At 46.5% G+C, this 24,969-nt stretch overlaps 1 protein-coding gene across 7 annotated transcripts in view; it reads left to right on the forward strand.

The window, feature by feature from the left end:
- Positions 1–24,969, forward strand: part of COL15A1 (collagen type XV alpha 1 chain) — a 537,229-nt gene that overhangs the window by 441,050 nt on the left and 71,210 nt on the right. For 6 of the 7 annotated variants that reach the window (XM_083188349.1, XM_083188345.1, XM_083188346.1 and 3 more), the window contains 6 exons: positions 108–167; positions 371–439; positions 775–816; positions 6,738–6,771; positions 17,986–18,066; positions 24,016–24,059. In XM_083188349.1, coding sequence (XP_083044475.1) covers positions 108–167; positions 371–439; positions 775–816; positions 6,738–6,771; positions 17,986–18,066; positions 24,016–24,059 — 330 coding nt within the window. The remainder of the gene's footprint in view (positions 1–107; positions 168–370; positions 440–774; positions 817–6,737; positions 6,772–17,985; positions 18,067–24,015; positions 24,060–24,969) is intronic. The other variant, XM_083188348.1, reaches the window with a different exon arrangement.

The raw sequence follows: 24,969 nt of genomic DNA on the forward strand, positions 1-24,969 counted from the left end.
GCTGCCGCCAGGGGGGGGGGGGAGTTCGGGGTGCTATCGGGTTGCAGCGTGGGGGGGGGGGGGGGCTGTTCTTTAAAATGTAGTCAAATCTTTATTTTTAACTGTAGGGAAGGCCTGGACTAAATGGAGTACGAGGACAAAAGGGTGAACAGGGTATCGCACTAACAGTAAGGACAAATATTTTAATAACTTTGTTTGTTTCTATTATGTTTAATTTTGCATGGACATTGATATATAAGATACAATTGTTTCCATATATGCTGTATGTTCCTTACTAAGATCTTTCTATTCATGTATCTTACTCTTTATTTGTTTAAATAATTTTTATAGTACGTTTGTGTAATCCATGAGTCCTTCTGATGTTTCACAGGGTCTTCGAGGACTGCCTGGCCCACCTGGCCCTCCCGGCCCTCCTGGATCTACTTTAAACATTAAAGAAGTAAGTAAATGTTATTCCACAAATAGTTATATACAGATGGATCTGCTCTCATCAGGAGTGAGGCACTAAGGAATGAGGCGCATGCGTCAAAGGCGCTTGCGAGTCTTATTCCTGGAGATGTACGTGTGATTGCTAGCACACCAGCCGCCGAATCCAGGTAGCTGGCAATATGGAGGCACTCGTGTGTCTACGATTGCTAGTGCACCAGCTGCCAGATTCAGGTGGCTGACGATGTGACAGAAACGATGGGGCTGGCCCCATCTGTACTCTAGTTATCAAAAAGTTATCACCTGTTTTAATGCAAAAAAATTGTTCCTTTTCTGCATTTCATATAGAATGTGTTTCCAGTGCCCACCAGACCTCACTGCAAAGTGCCTGTAAGTTACATAACACAGTGCGTGTAAATTATTAAACGACCAATTATTAAAGGGATCTATAAGATATTATGAAATTATAATGTGCATTGATACAGTAGTATAATCAAATGACCAAGCATTACCATGAAACAGCAAATCTCTTATATATTTGGCTACATCTGTCACTCAAAGTGTGTCTGACTCTCTAACGCTGGGTGGAGCCTCTGACTAACATGACTGACTCACATGACTGACTCACATGACAGAGAACCAGCCAAGTGAGCCCACAGTGCCAGACACCCTCTGCCTCCCAGCAAAGACACAGCTACTCACCAGACACACCAGGTAAGCGCCCCCACCGCCCCCCCTCCCGCGATTCGCGGCACCCCCACCCCCCCTCCTGCAATTCGCGGCACCGACCCCCCCTCCCGCGGTTCGCGGCAGCCCCCCCCGCGCGCGATTCGCGGCACCCCGCGACCCCCCACTCCTGCGATTCGCGGCACACCCCCCCCCCCGCGCGATTCGCTGTACCCCCCGTGCACCACCTCCCTCCCGCAATTCGCGGCACCCCCCACGCCCCCCCCCCCCCCGCCCAATTCGCAGACACCCCCCATCTCCCCCCCCCCATTCACGGCAACCCCACGATTAAATGGCACATGCAAAACACTGACATGGCTATGGTCGACAATGAAAAAGGTGGTTGACATGAGTTTTTGAAGATTTATTTTCACTTTTTGAATGTTTTCATATTCATTCTCATGTGTCGACATGGACACCAATGAAGTGCCACACTTATGTCAGCATTTACATGTGTTGACCTTTCTGTGTTGATTTTTTCTTGTGGCGATTCGCGGCACCCCCCGCAACTCCCGCGATTCGCGGCCCCACCCCCTGACACACCCCCCTCCTGCGATTCGCGGCACTCCGCGACCCCCCCTCCCACGATTCGTGCCAACCCCCCGGGCCCCCCCTCCCGCGGTTCGTGGTACCCCCCCCCCCGCGACCCCCCTACCGCGATGAGCCTCCTCCTGTCATTGAGGCAACCCCCCGCGACCCACCCTCCCATGATTCACTGCAAACCCCTGCGCCCCTCCCACGATTCGCGGCACTCACACCCCCCACCGCGACCCCCCCCCGCAATTCACGGCATCCACCCACGACTCCCGTGATTCATGGACACCCCTCACCTCCTCCCTCCCCCCCCGCGCACGATTCACGGCAACCCCAGGATTAAATGGCACATGCAAAACACTGACACGGCTATGGTCGACAATGAAAAAGGTTTACATGAGTTTTTGAAGATTTTTTTTTTTTTTTTAATGTTTCCATATTCATTCTCATGTGTCGACATGGACACCAATGAAGTGCCACACTTGTCAATTTTTGGTACTTGTTTCCTATCTGGGCGCCCAGGTTTTCTACGTACGGCACCGTACTGAAATCGGATCGCATCGCATCGTACACATACACGATATTGGACGATGCGATGCGATCCGATTCGATTTCCCATAGGAAACAATGTGAAATGGCTCAATTTAGCCAAATTATAATAGGAACAATAGTAAATGGGCCAAAAACACCCCTGAACATTGAAATGTCCCCCCAAAAGTAGTTGACGCCACCCCGCCATCAACGTGAACCCGAAGCGTGGCGAGCGCAGCGGTACGCGTCCTCCGACCTTTTCATGCCCTACTATCCACTAGGGCGTGGAGTGAGAATAGAATAGTGTGGCGAGCGCAGCGAGCCACCGAGCCCGAAGCGTGGCGAGCGCAGCGAGCACCGCGAGGGGACGCGGATACCTTCACAGTTATACGCGTCCCCTCGCGGTCTTCCCAGGTGTCCATGGCGACGCGGACACCTGGGAAGCCCGCGAAGGGACGCGTTTACCTGTGAAGGTATCCGCGTCCCCTCGCGGGGCTCGCTGCGCTCGCCACGCTTCGGGCTCGGTGGCTCGCTGCGCTCGCCACACTATTCTATTCTCACTCCACGCCCTAGTGGATAGTAGGGCATGAAAAGGTCGGAGGACGCGTACCGCCGCCCCTCGCGGGCTCGCTGCGCTCGCCACGCTTCGGGTTCACGTTGATGGCGGGGTGGCGTCAACTACTTTTGGGGGGACATTCCACTGCTCTGTGGGTTTTTTGGGGGTTTCTGGCCCATTTACCATTCTTCCCTATGCTGATTTGGGTAAATTGATCCATTTAACATTGTTTCCTATGGGAAATCGAATCGGATCGCATCGCATCGTTCAATATCGTGTATGTGTACGATGCGATGCGATCAGATTTCACTACGGAGAATAGCATGGTGCGCAATTAACTTAGTGGGCGCCCAGATAGGAAACAAGTACCCAATTTTTTTCCAGGGACAATTATGTGCACGTCAACCTAGACATCATCAACCAGTTCTTTGTATAATATATAACACCTGTTCTGTTTTACTGTAGGTGTTTTAAATCAGATCTTTTACTGCTACTATTACTGTTTATGTAAATGCATTCTGAATGACAGCAACATCCTAACATCATTCTACAAGAATATATAACCAACTAGGTGATTCATCGCGCCCCGTGCCCCCCCTCCCGCAATTCGCGGACCCCCCCCCTCCCACGATTCACGCCCCCTCCCACGATTCACGTCACCCCCGCGCACCCCCCCTCCCGCAATTCGCAACCCCCCCTCGCGCGGTTCACGCCCCTTCCCACGCTTTGCGGACCCTCTCCCGCGATTTGCGGACACCTGCGCCCCCTCCCTTGATTCACAGCGCCCCTCCCGCAATTCACGGCACCCCTAAGCCCCTCTTTAGTTCCCCAAATACTCACACACCCCTATCACTACCCAACTTCCTGCTCTCCTGAACCGTAACTTCCACCACTGGAGAGTTGCTGACGCTGTTTTGCCCACATGCGCCTATCATGCCTCATAGCCCAGCCTCCTGCTCTAATGCACCCCAACTCCCACCCAGTAGGAGGAGCCAATGACTCAGGGCCACCATCCTGTACTCCTATGCTGCCACACTGGACCCTCACCCACTGGCAGAAGCTGGACAGTGTCCCCCACCCTCCTCTTTAGTCCCCCTTATGCCCACACACCCCTATCACTACCCAGCCTCCTGTTTTCCTGTGACGTGACCTCTGCCAGTGGGGAGCCGCTGACTCAAAAACACCCTACTATACTATTGCACACACACACCTAAACAACATGCACACACAGACCCCCCACACCCACACCCACAAATGTCACTCTACCATCCACACTATCAATGTACATCTTACTCTGTAACCGCTTTTTAATTAAACAAAACAATGCACACCCCCTTCCAAATCATATGCTCTCTATTTAACACATTTCACCTATAACTCAAGTGGCAATACAGGGCATCTTTCATACAATTCTAACCATATTTCTCACAATACAAACGTTCACAAATTAAGGGGGCGCAGCCCCTTACGACGGTGTGAAGAGCGCCCGTAGGGCGCGATGAATCACCTAGTGTTATATATTTTTCTCTGCCATTTTTTATTGAATTATAAGTGGTTCAGTTTGAAGTTCATTACTATTTGCAACAGTATACATACTGATGTTAAAATGTATACCATGACCTTTAGGGTCAAATGTAGTAGGGTGTGAGAATCAGAAAGCGAGAGATTTCTGGAGAGCTTTACCATAATTTTTTTAAAGCGGCAATCATTTACTGTACATGGCAAAATCCACTTGCTTTTGCTGTGTAAAAATAAAACTATCTAGTATTTACAAGCTACATGAAAAACTAGCCATTAATTACCCTGCATGCAAGAAAAATAAAATAAATTTAGTTCTACCCCATTGCATTGCAACATGGTTTGTTACAGAAGTTATTTGCTTTTTTCTTTCCTTCCAACTCAAAATCAGCCCCAGTTCTAGTTCTAGTAGATATTAGATAGGTGTTTCCCACTAATGGGTGGCACCTAATGCACACAGCATTGGACATATCTTTAGGGATTGGTTATGTACATGACGCAGCACCAGTGGCGTAAGTTTGTTCAAGAAGCCCGGAGGCAAGACTAAAGTTGATCCCCCCCCCCACACACACACACAAAATGAGAGAGAGAGAAATGAATGAATGTATGTATGTATGTATGTCAGGGAGACATAGACTCATCCTCCTGCGCTGCAGCGTCTCCCACCCAGCTGCCGGCTCTTTCTTTCCACCTTCAGTGACAGTCACCGCACACGCACACTGGCTGTGTGAGGTGGGCTGTCTCCGCGGCCCGACTCCCGGCTCTTTGTCACTGACAGTGACACTGTTGGCTCAGTCCTCCTCAGGCGACTTCTGCCGCAATGCCAGCTGGCAGGGAGGAGCGGCACGGCGGCTACTACACGCAAGGGGAGGGGGAGCTGTGGGGGGGGCTGCCCACCCGCAAACGGGAAGGGGGGCTGCCCACCCGCAACACTGCACACACGGGTACGGGGGAGGGGGGGTCGGCGCCCGCCCGAATGCACCAATGCACGCCGCACAGGGCTACGGGGGAGGGGGGCTGCCCGCTCGCAACACTGCACACACGGGGAGGGTGGGCGGGGCGCCCGCACCGATGCACGCCGCACAAGGCTAGGGGGGGTACACACAGCGCCCGCACTGTGCTGCATACCATAGGCAGCGGCACTAATGAACATCGGAGGCAATGAAGCCAGTTCCCCCTTTAAGCATGGCGCCCGGCGGCAGATGACCCCATTGCCTCCGCAGCGCAGCACCTTAATACATCTGAGAATGCCACAGGGGTCATGGCAGCCCCTAATGAGACAGAGCTATACCCCATGGAAAGTTCCTTTCTTATGCAACACACAATGTTCCAATATAAGGGGCCAATGGTTAGAATTATGCAATAAAGTTTTCATAAAGCCATATTAGTTTAATTAGATGTTATTATCTTTGTGGCATTGTCAAGTATTATGCTTAAGTCAGTCATTTCAATTAAATAACAGCATTGTTATGCATTCAGTATGTTATTATTTTTGTGTGCCTTAAATTTGCTGGTACAATTGATGAAATCTGGTAAACGTGAAATTGAAATGTAAGAATCACAGAATCCCTTTTACATAGTGAATGTTTAAAACAATCAATGTAGCATTGGAATGTATGCATGTACTTTAATTTGACTAACTTGCATGTTCTGCATTTGTAATAGTCTGTAATGCAAGGTTTGATTTTTATATTCATTTTGTAAGGTGTAATGTGTCATAGGTTTATCAAAAGTAGCAAATATATAGTAAGTAACAAGTTTTGATTGCGATTAGTTTGTTTTGATTAATGTCTTCAATTAACATCTTCTCAAATATTCTTTGAGAAGACTGCTTCTTTATGTTGTGTACACACGGTGAGATTCCCTTGCTATTCGACTTAAGATTCGAGTGCTATACAATCTTTGCTATCTCTGTACTTTTTACATACAATTCTTGCTATCTGCATTTGATTTGCACTATATAGTCATTGCTGCCCTGTCTGGATTTCGATTTGTTCTGCCACGGGAGCGCGCATTGGGATCACAAGGTAAAATACCTGTGCGATCTGCATGCGATTTTGACAATATAGTCAAAATCTCATGCTGATTGTACCCGTGTGTACACACCATTAGTCTTGCAGTTTTCTTAGTTTGCTTGATTGTTTTCCAAATATTGTGTTTAATTACTTTTATTTTTCATGCAATTGAACAGTATTATATGCAGTAAGATAGATTGTTTAAATGCAGCCACAGCATATTCTCAAGTTTGTTTATATAGTTTAGAAGATTGTATGCATCTAAAAAAATCAGCATGCCATTCAGCATAAAACCCATAGTTTATTCAAACATCATTCAAAATTCCATTTAGCACTGAAGTGAACTCTGACTTACATTAGACCATTCTACTTATTATAATAAAATACTACACTCAATTCCTGTATATAAACTGTATGATTGTTTTTTGCAGGTAGACACAACTCAGGGAGTGGCCAACATATGTGGTATGTACAGTACACTAGTTGTGTGTAAAGCACTGACCATGTCAACATCAACTCGATACTGACATAATATCTCATTTCCAGAATGTCAATATTGTAAATAAGTAAATAATGAACAGCTCTGTTTTGGGTCATACATCATTGTGTTAAATTGAGAGCTAACTTACTGCATCGGTGGCACTCCAAAATTCTGTAATATGGCACTTTGAGGATCACAATTACCTCCATTCCTTCTAACTTTGTTGTCAATAAAAGGAGTTAATGCTGAACATTGCAGTTCCATATTGGAGAATTACTTCTTGTAAGTTAACTCTCAAATGGTTTAGAGTAAGGACCACTTTTAGCATGGTCAATATTTTCAGTGTGAATCCATCACAGACACTTTTTATGTTTTTTGTTCAAGTATCAGTTAGGTAATTTTAGTCAAACAATGACACAGTAACAGAATGACGGTAGGGGATCACAGGCATATTCACCCATCCATAATAGACTTCATTAGTCAAACAGTCGGCAGTCGACGGACCCGTTTCGGCACTGAGCCTTTCTCACAGACTGACCCACATCAACTGATACCCAAACACATTATATAGTCACCAAAACATGCAATCAATAGATTACTACCTGCTGTGTGTGTCAGACCAGCCAACCCATGGTCAGAGCCCCAATTGCGTCACCTCACCGGAAGCCCAAATAAGGTAGTGGGCCGGTTGCTAAAGAAAGCTCCATGGAGATCAATGGGTGTATTCGCACATTGTAAATCAGTACTCCACGCACTTACCAATTGGCTCAGGTGTATCGGGCCTTGGGACAACGGAGGCGGACCACAGCACTTTGCGCCGCGTCACCCACATCATCAGATGTCACCCTGGACGCCAAACCAATCAGGGAGCAGGCGCGCAGCAGCATCGCTGCCTCGTCACCTGCATGCCCTTATGGAACGCATCCTGACTAGCACCACCGTCTTGGTGTGTGCAGTTTCTGTTAGATACAGTGCAAACAGTATAACGGACGGCCATATTAGGGGAGGCAATGTATACCTGTCCCACGTATGCCTATTAACCCGAATGGTCATCGACCTAGTAGTAGTACATTTATTTATAAGGCGCCACAAAGTGTCCGCAGCGCTGTACATAGCAAACAAAAAAACTAATTACAAGGTGACGTACAGGGTGTGTTGATAAAATACAGCATAAATAGGGGTATAGCTGGTAGAACTAAAATCAGCATCAGTTCAGTTGTCGAAATTGTCGAGGAGACTGAAGATGAAGTAGAGGAAGGGAAGAACAGGACAGGAGCACAGGTGAGGTAAAGAGGTAGGGTGAGTACGTGAGGAAGGAGGGCCCTACTCATAAGAGTTAACATACTAAAAGGAGGTGGGTGGAGGAACGAAAAACAATAGGATAAGTAGGAACGGATGGGAACCGAGGCAGGATAGGATGATCAAAAGAGGTTAGGAGGAGGGATAGGCTATTCGAAAAAAGTGGGTTTTGAGGGAGCGCTTGAAGGAGGTAAGGGAATCAGAAAGCCTGATGGGTGGAGGGAGGTTGTTCCAGTGCAGGGGGGCAGCGCGAGAGAAGTCTTGGACACGGGAGTGGGAGGAGGTGATTAGGTGAGAGGTCAGTCGGCGGTCAGCGATGGAGCAAAGAGGACGGGAGGGAGTGTGGATAGAGATCAGTGAAGAGAGGTAAGGAGCGGTGGAGGAGGAGAGAGCCTTGTAGGTGGTGGTGAGGAGTTTAAAGAGAACTCGGAAAGGAATGGGGAGCCAGTGAAGAGATAGACAGAGGGGGGAGGCGGAGGTAGAGCAGCGGGAGAGGAAGATGAGCCTAGCAGCAGCGTTAAGAATGGATTGGAGAGGTGCGAGGCAGGTGAGAGGTAGTCCAGAGAGAAGGATGTTGCAGTAGTCAAGGCGGGAGATGACAAGAGAGTGAATGAGAATTTTGGTCGCGTCAGTGGAGAGGAATGGTCTGATGCGTGATATGTTGCGTAGGTGAAAGTGGCAAGACTGTGAGAGAGCACGAATGTGGGGGGTGAAAGAGAGGGAGGAGTCAATGATGACACCGAGGCAGCGCGTTTGGTCGGTGGAGGTGATCTCGGTTTCACCAATGCTGATGGAGATAGTGGGAGAAGAGGGGATGTTCGGGGGATGGAAGATTAGAAGTTTAGTTTTAGCCATGTTTAGTTTCAGGAAGCATTGAGTCATCCAGGCTGAGATGGCCGTGAGGCATTCGGAGACCTTGGACAGGAGTGATGGGGATAGGTCGGGGGAGGAGAGATAGATTAGGGTATCATCAGCATAAAGGTGGTAATGGAAACCAAAGGAGCTGATGAGGGTGCCTAGAGAGGTGGTGTAGAGGGAGAAGAGGAGAGGGCCAAAGACTGACCCTTGGGGAACACCAACTGGCTGCGGGGTAGTAGGAGAGGAGGAGCTCAGAGTGGAGACGAAGAAGGAGCGATCAGAGAGGTATGAGATGAACCAGGAGAAGACCGTGCCAGTGATGCCAAAGGAGCGGAGGGTGTTGAGCAGGAGAGGGTGGATAGTAGATCGTTAGTGACTTTGGTCAGGGCAGTTTCAGTGGAATATAAAGGGCGGAACCCGGATTGGAGGGGGTCTAAAATGGAGTTAGCAGTAAGGTGGCTTAGGAGACGATTATAGGTCAGACGTTCGAGGAGCTTGGAGGCAAAAGGGAGGAGGGAGATGGGCCTGTAGTTGGATGGAGAGTTGGGGTCCAGATTTGTTTTTTTTTGAGAATTGGGGAGACAAGAGCGTGTTTGAAAGAGGAAGGGAAGATCCCAGAGGATAGGGAAAGATTAAAGAGGTGAGCCAGGTGAGAGCAGACTGACGGGCTGAGACGACGGATAATATTGGAGGGGATAGGCTCGAGCGGGCTGGTGGAGGGAGAAGCGGATTGAAGGATAGAGTGTACTTCAGCGGCAGTGGTGGGGTAAAATGAGGACAGGGGTTGGAAGGAGGGGAGTGGAGATGTAGGAGGGGAGGAGGGAGAGGGTGAGGTCATGGCAGCAGTGATGGCAGTCCTGAGAGAGGAGATTTTGGTTGAAAAGTAGGTAGCAAAATCAGCGGCTTCGATGGAGGATGGAAGAGCTGGAGGAGGGGGGGGAGAGCAAGGAGTCGAAGGTGGCAAAGAGCCTGCGGGGGTTGGAAGATTGGGAAAGGATGAGGGACTTAAAGTAGTATTCCTTGGCCAGAGCAAGGGCAGAGCTGAAGGAGGAAAGAATGAATTTGAAATGGAGATAATCCGTGAGGGAGCATGATTTCTTCCAGAAGCGCTCGGCAGTGCGAGAGCACTTTTTAAGGAATCGGGTGATAGGCAAGTGCCACGGTTGGGGGTTGGAGAATCGAAGGGGTTTTTTTGGGGGACAGGGGGAAAGGACGGTCAGTCGAACAGGTTTATTTACAAATGTATTTCAGACAGGACCCTCATGGAAGTAGAATTATTCCTTTATATTTAGGAAGAGGGTGTGCTACCACTGGACATGGATCGAGGTTCAAGCAAAAAGGAGAAAAGGAAATGTCTTTCTGTGTGGTGCACCTCATAAGAAAAATAGCATAAAATTTTGCTTTTATTAATTTATATTAAAAGACAAAGAGGCGAAATATAGACAAAACAGTGAAACATAAAACACGGACAGTGTATTAAAAAGGATAAGCAAATTTATCCTCACTCAGGGCCTTATTCTGATCGGTGCGGATATTCCCGCATGCGGACGGACCGCCGATGTTGATCGTCTGCGCATGTGCAGAGGTCACTCTGCACATGTGCAGGAGATTTCGCCGCACGGATTCTTTATACGCCGCACAGGGGGCGTAGAGGGGCGTGAGGGGCTACTTAGCCTCATTACCCTATGCATACGCCCCGCGTTTCATGGGCGTTCCCATGCAAACGCGGGGCGTATGCATGGTAATGAGGCCGTGACGCGTGGGTACGGGGCGGGCATCTGACATCGCCGGATGTCAGCTGCCCGCCCCCATACATGATTTCACACGGACAAGTGTCCGTGTGGTCTTGTGTTGCGGGACCTGGTGGAGCGTGCGGCCCTGCATTCGATGTTCGGCGACCATCGAATGCAGGGGCTGCTCCCAAGACGGAGGAGGCGTATCCCCATCCAATTTCATACGGATCGCCACATATCCGCGTACGGACGGCAGGTGGCGATCCGTATGGAAGGCGGGGATTCGCCTGCACGGTTGCGGCCGCATATTCTGATCGGGCCGCACCGATCAGAATAAGGCCCTCAGTGTGGCCCAATTTCCCTGTGGTCCCCTTTAAGAGTTTGCAAACGGTGTTTCTTTTTTAATTAGAACCGTGCTGACAGGCAGTGAGTACTAGTATTGTGGGAGTACAACATGCTTTACTATATGTGCCCTGTCAGATTGGAGTTGTGTCCAGAAATCTGGAAATGCCTTTCACCTAAGGCATGGGTCCTCAAACTGCGGCCCTCCAGATGTTGTGAAACTACAAATCCCAGCATGCCTTGCCACAGTTTTGCTATAAGGGAGTGTTAAAACTGTGGCAAGGCATGCTGGGATTTGTAGTTTCACAACATCTGGAGGGCCGCAGTTTGAGGACCCATGACCTAAGGACTATGGCTTGGAAACTGTGTAACCAATAAAACAATTAATCCCAGATAGTGTGGTATTAATTAGGGAGTTACAGAGGCCCCTCCAAAAAGCACACCAGTGTCTGAGCAATCACCATACAATTGGGACTGCAGATCTCCCCAGCCTGCGGTAGCCAATGAGGACTGCCACTCCTCTGGCACCCCGTGTTAGCCGGGGGTATAGAGATGATACACTGGTGGTTAACCCTTCAAGAGCTAAGGCATGCGGCGGCGTGTCAATTACAGCGCCCTCCGAGTTATTGCCTGCTCTAGAAGGTAAGGAGGGAGCTCATACACAGCGAGCAAGGCAGGCGGCAGCGTGTCAAGTACAACGCTGTCCGTCTTATAGCCTGCTCCTAATAAATACAAGGTAGCGGCAAAAGTAAACAGAGACTATGGTGAGCGGCGGCGTGCCAAATACAACGCCGTCTGACTTAACACCAGCTCTGTAAAACAGCAAGCTGCAGCGCAGACGTCTCACGCTGCAGCCTGAGACAATTAGTGAGCCCAGTGGAGACTGGCGTTCACTCGGTCTAAAAATAAAACTGGACACAATCAAAATGCAGTATAAGTAGGAAGGGGAAGAGGGAATAACACACTGAGGGTTAGGTCAGTGTACACTTCGCAAACAGAGCTTCATCAGGACCCTGCTTCAGGTCCTGATGTAACTGCGTCATATACATATCAGGAAAGCTACTCAACGTTTCTGTCCACTTGGGACCGTCATCAGGAGTAATAAATGAGGAGAAACATAACATTGGCCATTCACAACACTAAGTGGCAAGGAAAGGCTAAGGCCTTGGCCTATGTTCATGACTGGTGGTTCAGCTTCTCATGAACATGGAAGCAGAGATATCACAATTTCCCAAGGAGAGTCCCAGTGTGTCCTCTTTTGCGATGTCTATTCCTCACCTTTCCAACACTGTACAGCAAGAGCAGGCTCCTTCCACCATTTTCATTCCCTCTGTAAGTGCTGGGAGAAGCACTGCCAGTCCTGTTGCTGACAATGATATTGAGGATGTCACTGTAGAAGTACACCAGGATGAGGAGGATATTGGTGTAGCTGGCGTTGTGGAGGGAGTTGACAATGAGGCTTCTGATGGTGGTGTGGTTTATTTGACTAAGGAACTGGTGGAGACAGTTGTTGGCTGTGGGATGAAAAAGCCCATTGCCATGCCTGGACAAAAGACAGGAAAATACACCTCTTTGGTGTGGAATTATTTCTATCAAAACCCAGCATCCTCCATTATAGACATTCTGGTCATACCCTGCGCTGGCTGAGAGGTGCTCCATATGTAAGTAATTTTCAACTTAAGAAACTTAATAATAATAATGAAAATATGATTTAAGGTTTTGTACACTGAAATAATTCAATGAGATGAAGAGCATGGAATTATAACACAATAAAGATATAAAGACAAATAAATTCTAATTGACAAAGGACAGATGATGGGGGGGAGGGAAAGAAAGGGAGGATTAGGATGAGTGATCTAGCATTGCACTAGTATGAAGTATGTAAATTTACACACCTCTAGGTAATTAAGTTTTAGGCAGCCATCCGTTTGGGAAGCATATATAATACTGTGACCAAATACATTTATATTTAGTTTTAAATTTAAATTCAAATTTGTCAGTCCTCGTGAGGAAATTTAAATATCAATGGGTTTCAAATGCTGATAGGATATGTGTTTTAATAGGAGTATCAAGAATATCAATAAAAATATGCCATTTCTGAAAAAAATTACATGCTCCTATATTTATGTCTAGTAATCTAATGTAGTGTTTATGTAGTTTAATCTTTTATGTAGCCTATGTTTCCTTTCAAAATATAGGCTACATAAAAGTTTATGCTGTATCATCTGCAATTGTGGAGCCGTTTTTTTTTTTTGTCCAATTTATTAAAACACATTTCCTTGCAACTGTAATTATAGTAATAAGGAGAGAGCCAAACCCTTAATATTGCATATTGACCAAGATTTAAAATTAAGCCCCATGAGAGCAGACTGTTCAAAAGAGAGGCGAACATTAAACATGACAGAAATAAATTTGACTATTTTACACCAGAATCTTTTCAGTTTGTAACAATTCCACATACAATGAGGGAAATCTGCCTTCACTGTACCACATTTAAGACATTGGCCTTGTTCTTCTGGCACCATATGTCTTCGTCGATAAGGGGTAATATAGGTGTTGTGGAGAGTCCATAGATATACCTCTTGAAAATAAACAGAGGTGAGGGATTTCAATGAGGTAATATCATCCAAGTTCATTATAGAGGGTACATCCTTTTTCCATTTATCAAGAAGTAGTTCCCATTGTGAGTGGTCATTGAAAGAATTTTCCATTATCTTATATAAATACTTAATTTTATACGGGTGACACAGGTTGTAAATCATTTATCCAACTTATATTAAATATATTCATGGTGTCTGCCAACACCACCTCTTCTGGAAGAGAGTTTCATACCTTTATTACCCTGACTGTAAAAAGTCTTTTCTTCTAAGGGTACTGAAACTTTTCTCTTACAATTTGCCCATTTGTCCTAGTCTCGGTGCCTGGTGCATTCCTGTAAGATATCACAAATCCCTAAGGAGAGTCCAAGTATGTCTGCAGTTGCGGTGTAGAGGTCTGACCCTACAAATACTGTACGAGAAGATGAGACTCCTTCCACCATTTGCATGTCCTCTGCAAGTGTTGGGAGGAGCAGCACCAGTCATTGTATTGAGATTGACGGTGTTATGTAGAAGTACACCAGAATTAGGAAGATATTGGTATAGCCAGCACTAATTAAAATGTTGATGAGGAGGTTTCTGATGGTGGGGATTTGGTTTGTTTAAATAAGGCAACAGTTGAGACAACTGTTGCCCATGTGATGAAAAAGCCCAGTGTCATGCCCAAAAATCTACTTCTTCTGTCTGGAATTATTTATTTTTACCTAAATCCAGACTACAACGGTCAAGCCATATGTAGCCTTTGTTTTGTAAAACCATAGGGGTAAGTAGGGGTAAGTAGAAACATCTTTATACATCACTTGCAGCGCATTCATCAAAAATCAAGTTATTGATACATTTAGAAACTTTGGCTAAAAGTGTAATCAGTCTAGTGACACCTAGCTCCCTTTTCTCTGTTGTATCCAAGCACATGCAGTCCACACCACCAACACCCTCATCTTCAATTGCCTCCTCAATCAGGATTAAGTAGTCCTGTAAGCAATGTCATAGGCATGACTAACTCATAGTGAGTGACATAGGCCCTTATTCTGGTTGGTGCGGTAATATCCGCGTGCGTTCGTGCCGCCGATGTTTTGTCTCTGCGCATGTGCGAGCGGGACGCACAGCCACATTCCACATGAAATGTGTACACTACGAACAGGGGGTGGAGAGGGGCGTGAAGGGCTGTTTGGGCTCATTACCATATGTTTACACCCCGCGTTTCATGGGCGTTCCCATGCAAACGCTGGGCGTACGTATGGTAATGCGGCCGTGACGCACGTGTAGGGGGTGGACATATGACATTGCCGGATGTCAGCTGCCCGCCCAGATCCCTGCTTTTGCACTGAGAAATGCCCGTGTGGTCTGAGGTTGCGGGAGCTGCCTGGCCACTCTGTCCTGCATTTGATGGTCTGCGACCATCGAATGATGGGGGAGGTTCCCTGAGATGGAGGAGGTGTATTCATGAGAAATACACGTGCGGTCCGTTCGGACAGCTTCTTACCGCGTACGGACGGAGTTGGCGATCCATATGGAAGGCGGGGTTTAGGACGCACGGTGCTGGCCGCATATTCAGATCCGGCCGCACCGATCAGAATAAGGGCCATAGTGACATCGTTTCTGATGTGAGGTTGAACAAAACATCAATTCAACATGTCTTTAAATTTCTACTAATTGCAAGTAACAAGGAAGATGAAGTATGACAGCAGACACCTAGTTGCAAAGCAAATTACTGAGGCCATAGCAACTTCACTGGTGTTAGACATGCATTCAATTTCCACTATTCATGCAGTGGGATTTACACAGTTGATTGACAGGTGTCCCCACTCTAGATTCCACTTTAGCAGTTCCCAGACTGTAAAGAGACTTAACCACCGAAATATTGACAAGCGGAACATATGGACAAGGGGAACAGGACAAACAAAGGACTTTATGACTGTGATGGCCCACCGCCAATAGCAGCAGCAGCATCTCACAAACTCCAACTTATTCCTAGGCAGGCTATCCTAGGAATCATCGGTAGTAATAAGAGGATAAATCTGAGACACTCTTAAAAAACTGAGGGACATCATTGCACAATGGCTTACCCCACTTGGACTCTCCTGGGGATATGTGAGATGTATTTATTTTTATTCATTACCAGTTATTTATATAGCGCACACATATTCTGCAGCGCTTTACAAAGAAAATTTGTATATTCACATCAGTCACTGCCACAGTTAAGCTTATATCCGTATTCCCTTAACAAATGTATTCTATGCAAAAACACATTCATTGTAGAGATAATTTATGTTGGGAGCCAAGTAACTGCCCAGTATGTTTTTGGATTGTGGGAGAAAACCCAGAGGAAACCTATGCACAGGGCTGCCACTAGGAATTTTGGGGCCCATGACTGATTAACAGTCCGAACCCCTCCAGGACCCCCCCTTCATCCCCCCCTCCCTTCACTTACCTCCCAACTCCTGCTCCCTCATCCCCTCCTGCTGAACGCAGCAGGTCCTGAAGCACAGGCTTCTTCATTGCAGGATGCCAGCGGCCAACTAAAATGCAGCACAAGCTGGTGAGCCAATCAGAGCTCATGTACTGGCAGCCACTCTGATCGGCTAATGGTACATGAGCTCTGATTGAATCAAAAGCCGGTGCAGCATTTTAATTGGCCACCGGCGTCCTGCATTGAAGATGTCTGTGATTTAGAGATGGGCAATATGGATCATTAAGCTGAGCCGGGATCCGACGGATCTCTCGATTAAAAGATACAGATCTTTTAGGCGGATCCTCGACTCGCTTTGAAAAAAAAAAAGGGAATATACATGACCAAGTAAAAACACTGATCGATGGCTGGGTGCAGAATCGCCATCGATGGCATTGTACTCAGTCTCCAGAAGCAGTACATCTCAGCTGCCACAGGTGGCAGCACTGAGATCAGGAAAATGAATTGTAATGGAAAACGAAACTGAAACGGATCACCTTTTTGGGATCACCGGTTCTTGAATGGGATACGTTCAAGGGATACGGTTCATTCACGAACGACCCATCTCTACTGTGATTCGCACAGAGTGCTGCACAGGCAGCACAGCAGAGGCAGTAGGGGGGCTGCGGTGAGCAAAATGATCTGCCAGGGCCCTTCCAGAGGCCAGAGCCCGGGACAGCTGTACCCACAGCACCCCCCTGTCAGCAGCTCTACCCATGCAAAAACAGAGAGAATATACAAACTCTGCACAGCTAGGGCCATGATGGGAATCAAACCCATGACCTCAGTACTGTGAGGCAGTAATGCTAAACATTACACAGTCCGTGCTGGCCTATATGACAATGCCCAAATGTTGTGAGAGCATTACATCTGGGCAAAATCCAAAGTGGGCACATTCCATGTTTTGCTTACAAAATTTATTTGATAGTCTGCACAATTTAAAAAAAATTGACAAGGGCATGTAGGAGATGTTGTTGGTGGCCCGAAAAGAATGGTCAATTATGAAGTTGAAATCAGATCACTGTAGTTTAGCCATCGCACTTGATCCCAGGTTTAAGCCTGCATTTTTGTTTTGGATGGACACAAATCTGCAGAGCTGTTGAACATGACATGGCAATATCTACTTCTCCATTTTCTTCCCCTACGCTAATTGACAAGGAAGGAATTTGGAGCCCCTTGCATAAGCTGGCTTTGTTTTACACAAGTGCCCCCCATCCATCACAGAGAGTACTCAGAAAACTTTGGGATGCATATATATATATATATATATATATATATATATATATATATATGCATCCAAATAAGTAGCACTCAGGAGACTTGTTCTGCAGGTAAAAGCAAATGTTGTTTATTCCAACATGTTTCGAGCGGGTCTGCTCATCATCAGGGACAGGTCCCTGATGACGAGCAGACCCGCTCGAAACATGTTGGAATAAACAACATTTGCTTTTACCTGCAGAACAAGTCTCCTGAGTGCTACTTATTTGGATGCATATTTAAAGTTGATCTTCAGCTTATAGGAGGCACCGGAGCAATTATTTCCTCTCAGGAAGCGAGTGCCAGGAATTGGACATATATATATATATATATATATATATATACACATATATATATATATATATATATATATACATACACACACAGTATACAAATACAATACAAATTCCAAACGGCACCAGCATTCTCATGCACTATTAAATTGAGCACTCAAAACCTCTAGAATTATTAGCTGTGATAAACCGATCCTTAATAAATATGGAGAGCAAAATCACTTGTGAAGTGTAGCTAACTCAAACTTACCTAAAAAATACACCATGATAAATTTACCTTTAGGTGTTAGTGGCCTGTCCATTAATTCCAAAGTTTCCAGAAAGTTGTCCTTTGGTGTGTATGACTGATATTCATCTTCTTTTGATAAAGCTCTGAAAGGAGAAAAAGGCTCTTATGGTCTACCTGGTCCAAAAGGAGAAAGAGGAGAAGTTGGACCTCCAGGACCCCCAAGTATGTGCAAATGAAAATATTCAAATATTTTGTATCAGTATTTTATTATATATGTTGCTACTAGCTGATTAGATATCTAGTTATATATATAAATATGGATAACAAAACACAGTAAAGAAATTGCTGATGACTCAATTTAAAAAGAAAGGCTATGGTATCAACATCTTCCTTAATGTTTTAAAAGATGAAAAAAAAATTGTACTGTACATTATATTGTATGAAAAAATATGAATGATGGGTACTTGTGTAGTTTCACGGCGCCGCCGCCGCGCACACAGTCTGTCTCTGAAACTTGCCAGAGGCTCGCGTGCCGCTCTAGCTATAATGTAATGTAATGTAATGTAGCGCTGCGCGTGCCACTCTAGCTGTAATGTAATGAACTATACCGTGTAAACAGGACACAAACGGGGCTTCTAAACCGCACACCCCGGCACACTGCTACCAAAGGGGGTGTCCCCAATGTAGACGCTAACATTTTAGGCGCTTTTCAGACGCTTTTAGCCTCTGAATTCACACTCCCGACACTTTGCGTGCACAGTCTGCTGCTTAGCCCCGTGCGGACAGCGTAACATAGTCAGTCAGAGCGCTACGCAGTTAGCGTAGTCAGTCAGTCAGTAGTAGCACTGTGTGATAGACGGAGGTGCATGATGGCAGTGGCAAACCTGACTATGGCAATGGAGCTTCTGTAACTGTTCAGTCTGCCGCAGACGGAGGAGGAGGCGGTGGCGTTGGCTTTCTTGCAGGCCCGCCAGTTCCTGCCGCTGACCCAAGACCTACCCCATGAGGCTCAGCGTGAAAGAGCGCATGTGGCGCTGCCACATTCGCAGCTGCCGCTGCCACATTCGCAGCTGCCGCAAGAAGGTGAGCGTGAGGTCCGTGCAGTGGTTTCGGGGGTCTCACCTCAGCTTTGTGACCCTCATCCAGTTCCTGTATTGCTGGGCAGAACAGCTGACCAGCATTAAGTTCTGTGATAGACAGCTGAACATTTTGCAGAAAACTGCCATGCAGTATAATAATCTGATGAGGGAGGCCTGCAGCGGCGAATCGGAGGCCCGGGTCATATCGTCGAGGTCGACGAGAGCCTCTATGTCAAGAGGAAAAGCAATGTGGGATGGCTCCTGCCCCAGCAGTGGGTGTTCGGGGGCATATTCAGGGAGACCGGGCAGTGCTTCATGACTGCGGTGGAGCGGCGGGATGCGGCCACCCTGATGGCTGCCATTGAGGCCCATGAGCCTGGCACCACCGTCTACACGGACTGTTGGAGGGCCTACAACACCCACTAGCTCGAGCAGGCCGGTTACGTCCATGGCAAGGTCAATCACAAGTACAACTTCGTTGACCCGGACACTGGGCTGCACACCCAGACCATAGAGCGCCTATGGGGAAGCTGCAAGTGGCGCAATAAGCACCAAAGGGGGACCGTGCGCCATCACCTGGACTCCTACCTCCAGGAGTTTATGTGGAGGCAGAGTTTAGGTGCCCAGGACCCCTTCCAATGCATCCTGCATGCTCTGACCCTGCTCCCCCTGGTCGAGAAGGACGATGAGAGCGCCGAGCCGGCCGACTCCTCTGCATGTGCTGGCGGTGACGACGACGCACAAGCTCCTTCCTGTTCTACCGACCAATCATGACTTTTTAATTAATGTTGGACTGTTCTTTATGCTGATTACCTACATGTTATATTATTTGAATCATTTAATATCCTCAAGTTATCTTCAAGTTAAATTTCAACTAAAAAAAAGTTAACAGTTGCCGAAAATGTCGTCATTACTGTCTCAGGTGTGTGAGTGTGCAGGTGTGAATGTGTTCCTGAAACAGCACCACTATCCACGCCAACCCAAAGCGTGGCGAGCAGCGGCGGTACGCGTCCTACGACCTATTCATACCCCCACTATCCACGTCGGCGTGGAGTTGAGAATAGAAAGTGTGGCGAGTGCAGCGAGCCACCGAGCCCGAAGCGTGACGAGGGGACGCTGACACCTGTGAAGCCCGCGAAGGGACGCGGATACCTGTGAAGGTATCCGCGTCCCCACGCAGGGCTCGCTGCGCTCGCCACGCTTCGGGCTCGGTGGCTCGCTGCCCTCGCCACACTTTCTATTCTCAACTCCATGCCGACGTGGATAGTGGGGGTATGAAAAGGTCGCAGGACGCGTACCGCCGCCCCTCGCGGGGCGCTCTGCGCTCGCCACGCTTCGGGTTGGCGTGGATAGTGGGATTTACAAGGTCTACAGCTGTTGCGTCGACCCAGCTAAATTTAGATGCTTTAGCGTCTAAATTTAGATGTACCCCTAGTCCCATCAAAATTCAGAGGCTTTAGCGTCTAAGTCCAGAAAGCCCCCGGCTTCTTAGCATCTAACAGGTAGTCGGGTTTCAGACGCTAAAGCATTTAAGTCCAGAAACCCCACGGCTTCTTAGCGGCTAGCAGGTAGTCCGGTTTTCAGACGCTAAAGCGTCTAAGTTTTAGTATCTGCATGGGGGACACGACCCCTTCGTAGCGGCTAGCAGGTAGTCGGGTTTCAGACGCTTTATCGTCTGAATCCTGACTCCCCCTTCTTAGCGGCTTGCAGGTAGTCCGGTTTTCAGACGCTTTTGCGTCTAAATTTAGCATCTGCATGGGGGACTCCCCCTTTGGTAGCGGTATGCCGGGGGGTGCCCGGGGTGTCCACTTTTAAATGGCCCCGTTGTCAGCGGTGCACAGGGCTGCCTATTTCACTGTGGAACTACAAGTCCCACAGTGACCTGTCAGCACATGGGCAGCGCGCTGCTGCTGCCCTGCGCTACGCTGTTAACATAGCTGTCAATACGTAGCTTACAGCTAGAGCGGCACGAGCACAGTCAGGCAGAGCTAGAGCGGCACTCGCACAGTTAAACAGAGCCTCTGGCAAGCTGCCAAGTTTCAGAGACAGACTGTGTGCGCGGCGGCGTCATAAAACTACACAAGTACCAAATGATGTTATTGTTGCAGTACATCTCCTACGGTACTTGTGTATTATCACAGCGCCCCCGATATTAAGTCGCACGATTTTTCATCGCATGCCATCGCATTGCATACACCCGATGCACTGCGATGCGATGTAAGCCCCCTATACGATGTTAAATTGTATAAGCACCCTAATGGATGTTTTTAAGCACCCTAATGGGTGCTTACAATGTTAAATGCACCCCCACGCCAACCCCCTGTATGAACGTACGCGTCCTCTGACCTTTTCATACCCCCACTATTCATGTTGGCGTGGAATTGACTTTATATAGTGTTGCGAGTGCAGCAAGCCACCGAGCCCGAAGCGTGGCGAGCGCCCGCATATACCTGTGAAGTTATGCGCGTCCCCTCACCATGCTTCGGGCTCAGTGGCTCGCTGCGCTTGCCACACTATATAAAATCAACTCCACGCCGACGTGGATAGTGGGGGGATGGAAAGGTCATAGGACGCGTACCGCCGCCGCTCGCCACGCTTCGGGTTCACGTTCATACTGGGGGTGGCGTGGAGGTGCATTAAACATTGTAAGCTCTGATTAGGGTGCTTATACAATTTATAATCGCATCGCATTGTATGCCATATACAATGCCATACAATTTTAAGATTGTATGACATTGGGGAACATCGCGGGACATCACATCGCATACCATCGCATGCCTTATGGTCTGCGATGCGATCGGCGCCGTGATAATACACAAGTACCTCTCCTACTAAAAAAAGAGCCTGGAATGTTTACATCCCTTTGGTTTTTATGCCATGTAAACATGGATTTCCTCCTGAGTTTTATTTATACAAATGTCCCGCCAATCATCATATGCGGCATGGACAAATTCAGAAAATAAATTGTTTTTTTGGAAATATGCAAGTTTTGTGGTTGCATTAGGATGTCATGTTTACAAAAACAGTTGTATGCAGAGAAAATATCTCATCTTAACGTTGGTACACACTGGATATTTTGAACGATTTGGCAAATTTGGAATGACAAACCATTCAAATAATCCAGTGTTTACGCACTATCGGGGTTATTCTCAGCTTGCATTTGCACGCACTGGCTGAAAATAGATGTTTTACATAAACATCCATTCACAGCCTGCGGGAGGAACACCCACATCATTCGATGGCCATTCTGAAGGAAGTTGGCGGGCAGCTGACATCCAGTGATGTCAGCTACCCACCCCTGGCACCCACGTCACTGGGGCTATTTCCATGGGAACGCCCAGCGAGTCCCCCGGCCCGCCGCTCATGCAAATTTTGATTGACCACACATTCCCACACAATAGGCTAGCCATCGTAGGCTGCCCTTAGGGTGATTGACACCCTGTGGGCATTTGGGGGGAGGGCTGCTGATGACATCAGTGGCCTCCTTCTCCCCATGACCATCGCAGCACTGAGTAATAGACATACTTGGCGCTGCAAGCAGGGTGAAAATCAGTCAATAGTGCGGTTAGTGTGGGGGCGGGGCAGAATTTACATAATCACTGGTCTCTGAAATTCTGCAGCCCAGTGATCAGGTGTGAATTACCCCCGTGGTGCGGAATGCTTCATCCCCGGTGCCAATAAACCATTACTGCCGGCATTGGCAAAACTGTATGCTGGCTCTGCTGCCAGGTCCCATCATCGTCGATCTCACTGGTTTCATACATCGCCTAGTGTATATGTAGCTTTATTGACGAGTGCTAATAGATGAGAAAAATTTGTAGAACTGAAAATAATCATGACTATTTTTTGAATGTACTATAGTATAACAGAGCATAGTCAAAAAAACGACCAAATTCAAACGTTTTGCGAAATTGCCAATTTAATTTGTCTAATCTGCGGTAAAAATCTCTCTTTTTGCCGTGAAAATTCTGACCTGTCAATTTTGTCTCGCACTTCAATTCGCATACAATGTTATCCCATTAAAAAGTATACAACTTAAGTAGGATGCGATTTTTGGAAAATGTTACCAAAAATCGCAAAACAAATAGACCCACTTCTACATGTCAAGTTTCACAGAAACATGCACAGACCAGTGCGATCTGTTCATGGTTCTTTCCTAAAATGTGTAAAAGTAAAGAATCTTTTAAAAAAAAATTGTGGGGTTCCCTCCTCCTGAGCATGACCAGCCCTGGGCTCAAAGAACTGTCCTGGTTTTAAAAAATCCACAGTCAAAAAACAGGGGATCCCCAGGATTTCTAAATCCAGCACCAGGCTCAAGGGCTTGTCCTGGTTACCAAAATACGGAGGATACTCATTTTGTCTCCCATATTTTGGTAACTAGGACCAGCCTTTGAGCCTGGTGCTTGTTTTAGAAACCATGGGTATCCCCTATATTTTTTGCACCCTGAATTTCTAAAACCAGGGATGGTTCTTTTGAGCCTGGGGCTTGTTATACTCAGGAGGGAGGACCACATACCATTTTTTTCTTTCGCAAATAGCACATGTGCATTAATTAGTACAGTTTCATGACTAAAATTTGCACATTTTCATGGCTAATATTCACACTATATTGCATCACATCGCATTTTTCATGCCTCAATTCTCATTTCATTAAATAATCAATTTTTTCAAAATATTTGCCATTTCAAAAAATGCAATTTTATGTGATTTCATAACCTTACAAAAAATCTCATTCTATTAAATGTGACTACCTTAGTGGAGTTTCCTGCTTCCAACCTAAGCATAATTTACGATATTGGGTATATTATTTCTTATAACAAAGCTAAAATTCCATGTGAACACACATTAACTAAAGGATGCAAACCAGTTGTTTTTGTTTTGTCTAGTTTTGTTTTTACATTTCACAGTAGTATTAAATGACTGCTGAAACAATTGATAGTAATATGTTATATATTTTTGTTTATGAATGTAGAAGTGGTGACATTGGAATGTACTGTCTATTCATATATTATTTAGATAGACTTATAAACATATTAATATCCTTGTGAATTAAGACATATTTAACAGAATTAATCTACAAAATTGTTTTCAGGTTTTCCAGTGAGTTCCCAGTACTTGAACCATTATCTTATTAAGGTAATTTCAATAAAGCATGATTATTATAGTAATGATAACCAGTTTTACATTCACAGTTATAAAATCATCCATCAGACATGCCATAATGATGCAATGATTGCTCATTTAAGTTCTAAAAGTAAAATTACAGATTTGAAAACAGACTGCACCACAAAAAAAAATCCTTACAAATGGATTCATGTTAGGGGCAGCAAAAACAGGATTCTTACTTTACATTCTGGCATCGAACTTGCAGCTCTTCACTTTCCCACCTCTTCTGCAAGACATCTTTTGTGCTGCTGCCATCTTTCTGTGCTTCAGTCTTCGAATCTTTATATGCTACTAACATCAATAATTAGAGACTACATTACTCACACTCATCCTACTGACACCTTTGCATCTGTCCCAAAGTCCAGTTTAAGAACCTGATTCAGTATGTGTTGTTGTAGTTTTGCAATGGTCGGTCTCCACCCCCTCCCCCCTACCTCTGTCGTGCCTTAGACTGCGATCGTAGTGCAACTGCAATTTCAGGGTCGCATACTGGCACCTGAAAATCTGCAAAAAAATCAAGATTGCGATTTTTGCTGATCTGCACATGACCCTGAATTGGGACCTAAGTTCCATGTCCTCTGTTTCAGCTGTACCCTTCAACCATGACCAGAAAACAACATGTATTGCTTCTCTATGTTCATGTATTTTTCTCTGCCCATTTTATGAATGTTCTGTTTATCCCATGTTGTGGAGCAGTATGTTTGTTTTTAAGAACTCATGATATAATAAATCATTTTTTAGTGTACCAGACACCAACATATCTTTGCTATTGACTGTAGAGGGATAGCTGGCTGATGCCAGTAAAATGCACTCCTTCCAAAGCCAAAATACAGTACTATAAATGGTGACTGACTATTACAGGATTAAGCACATATCTTTA

This window comes from Crinia signifera, chromosome 5 (assembly GCF_055691185.1).
Source record: "Crinia signifera chromosome 5, ASM5569118v1, whole genome shotgun sequence".
NCBI lineage: Eukaryota > Metazoa > Chordata > Amphibia > Anura > Myobatrachidae > Crinia > Crinia signifera.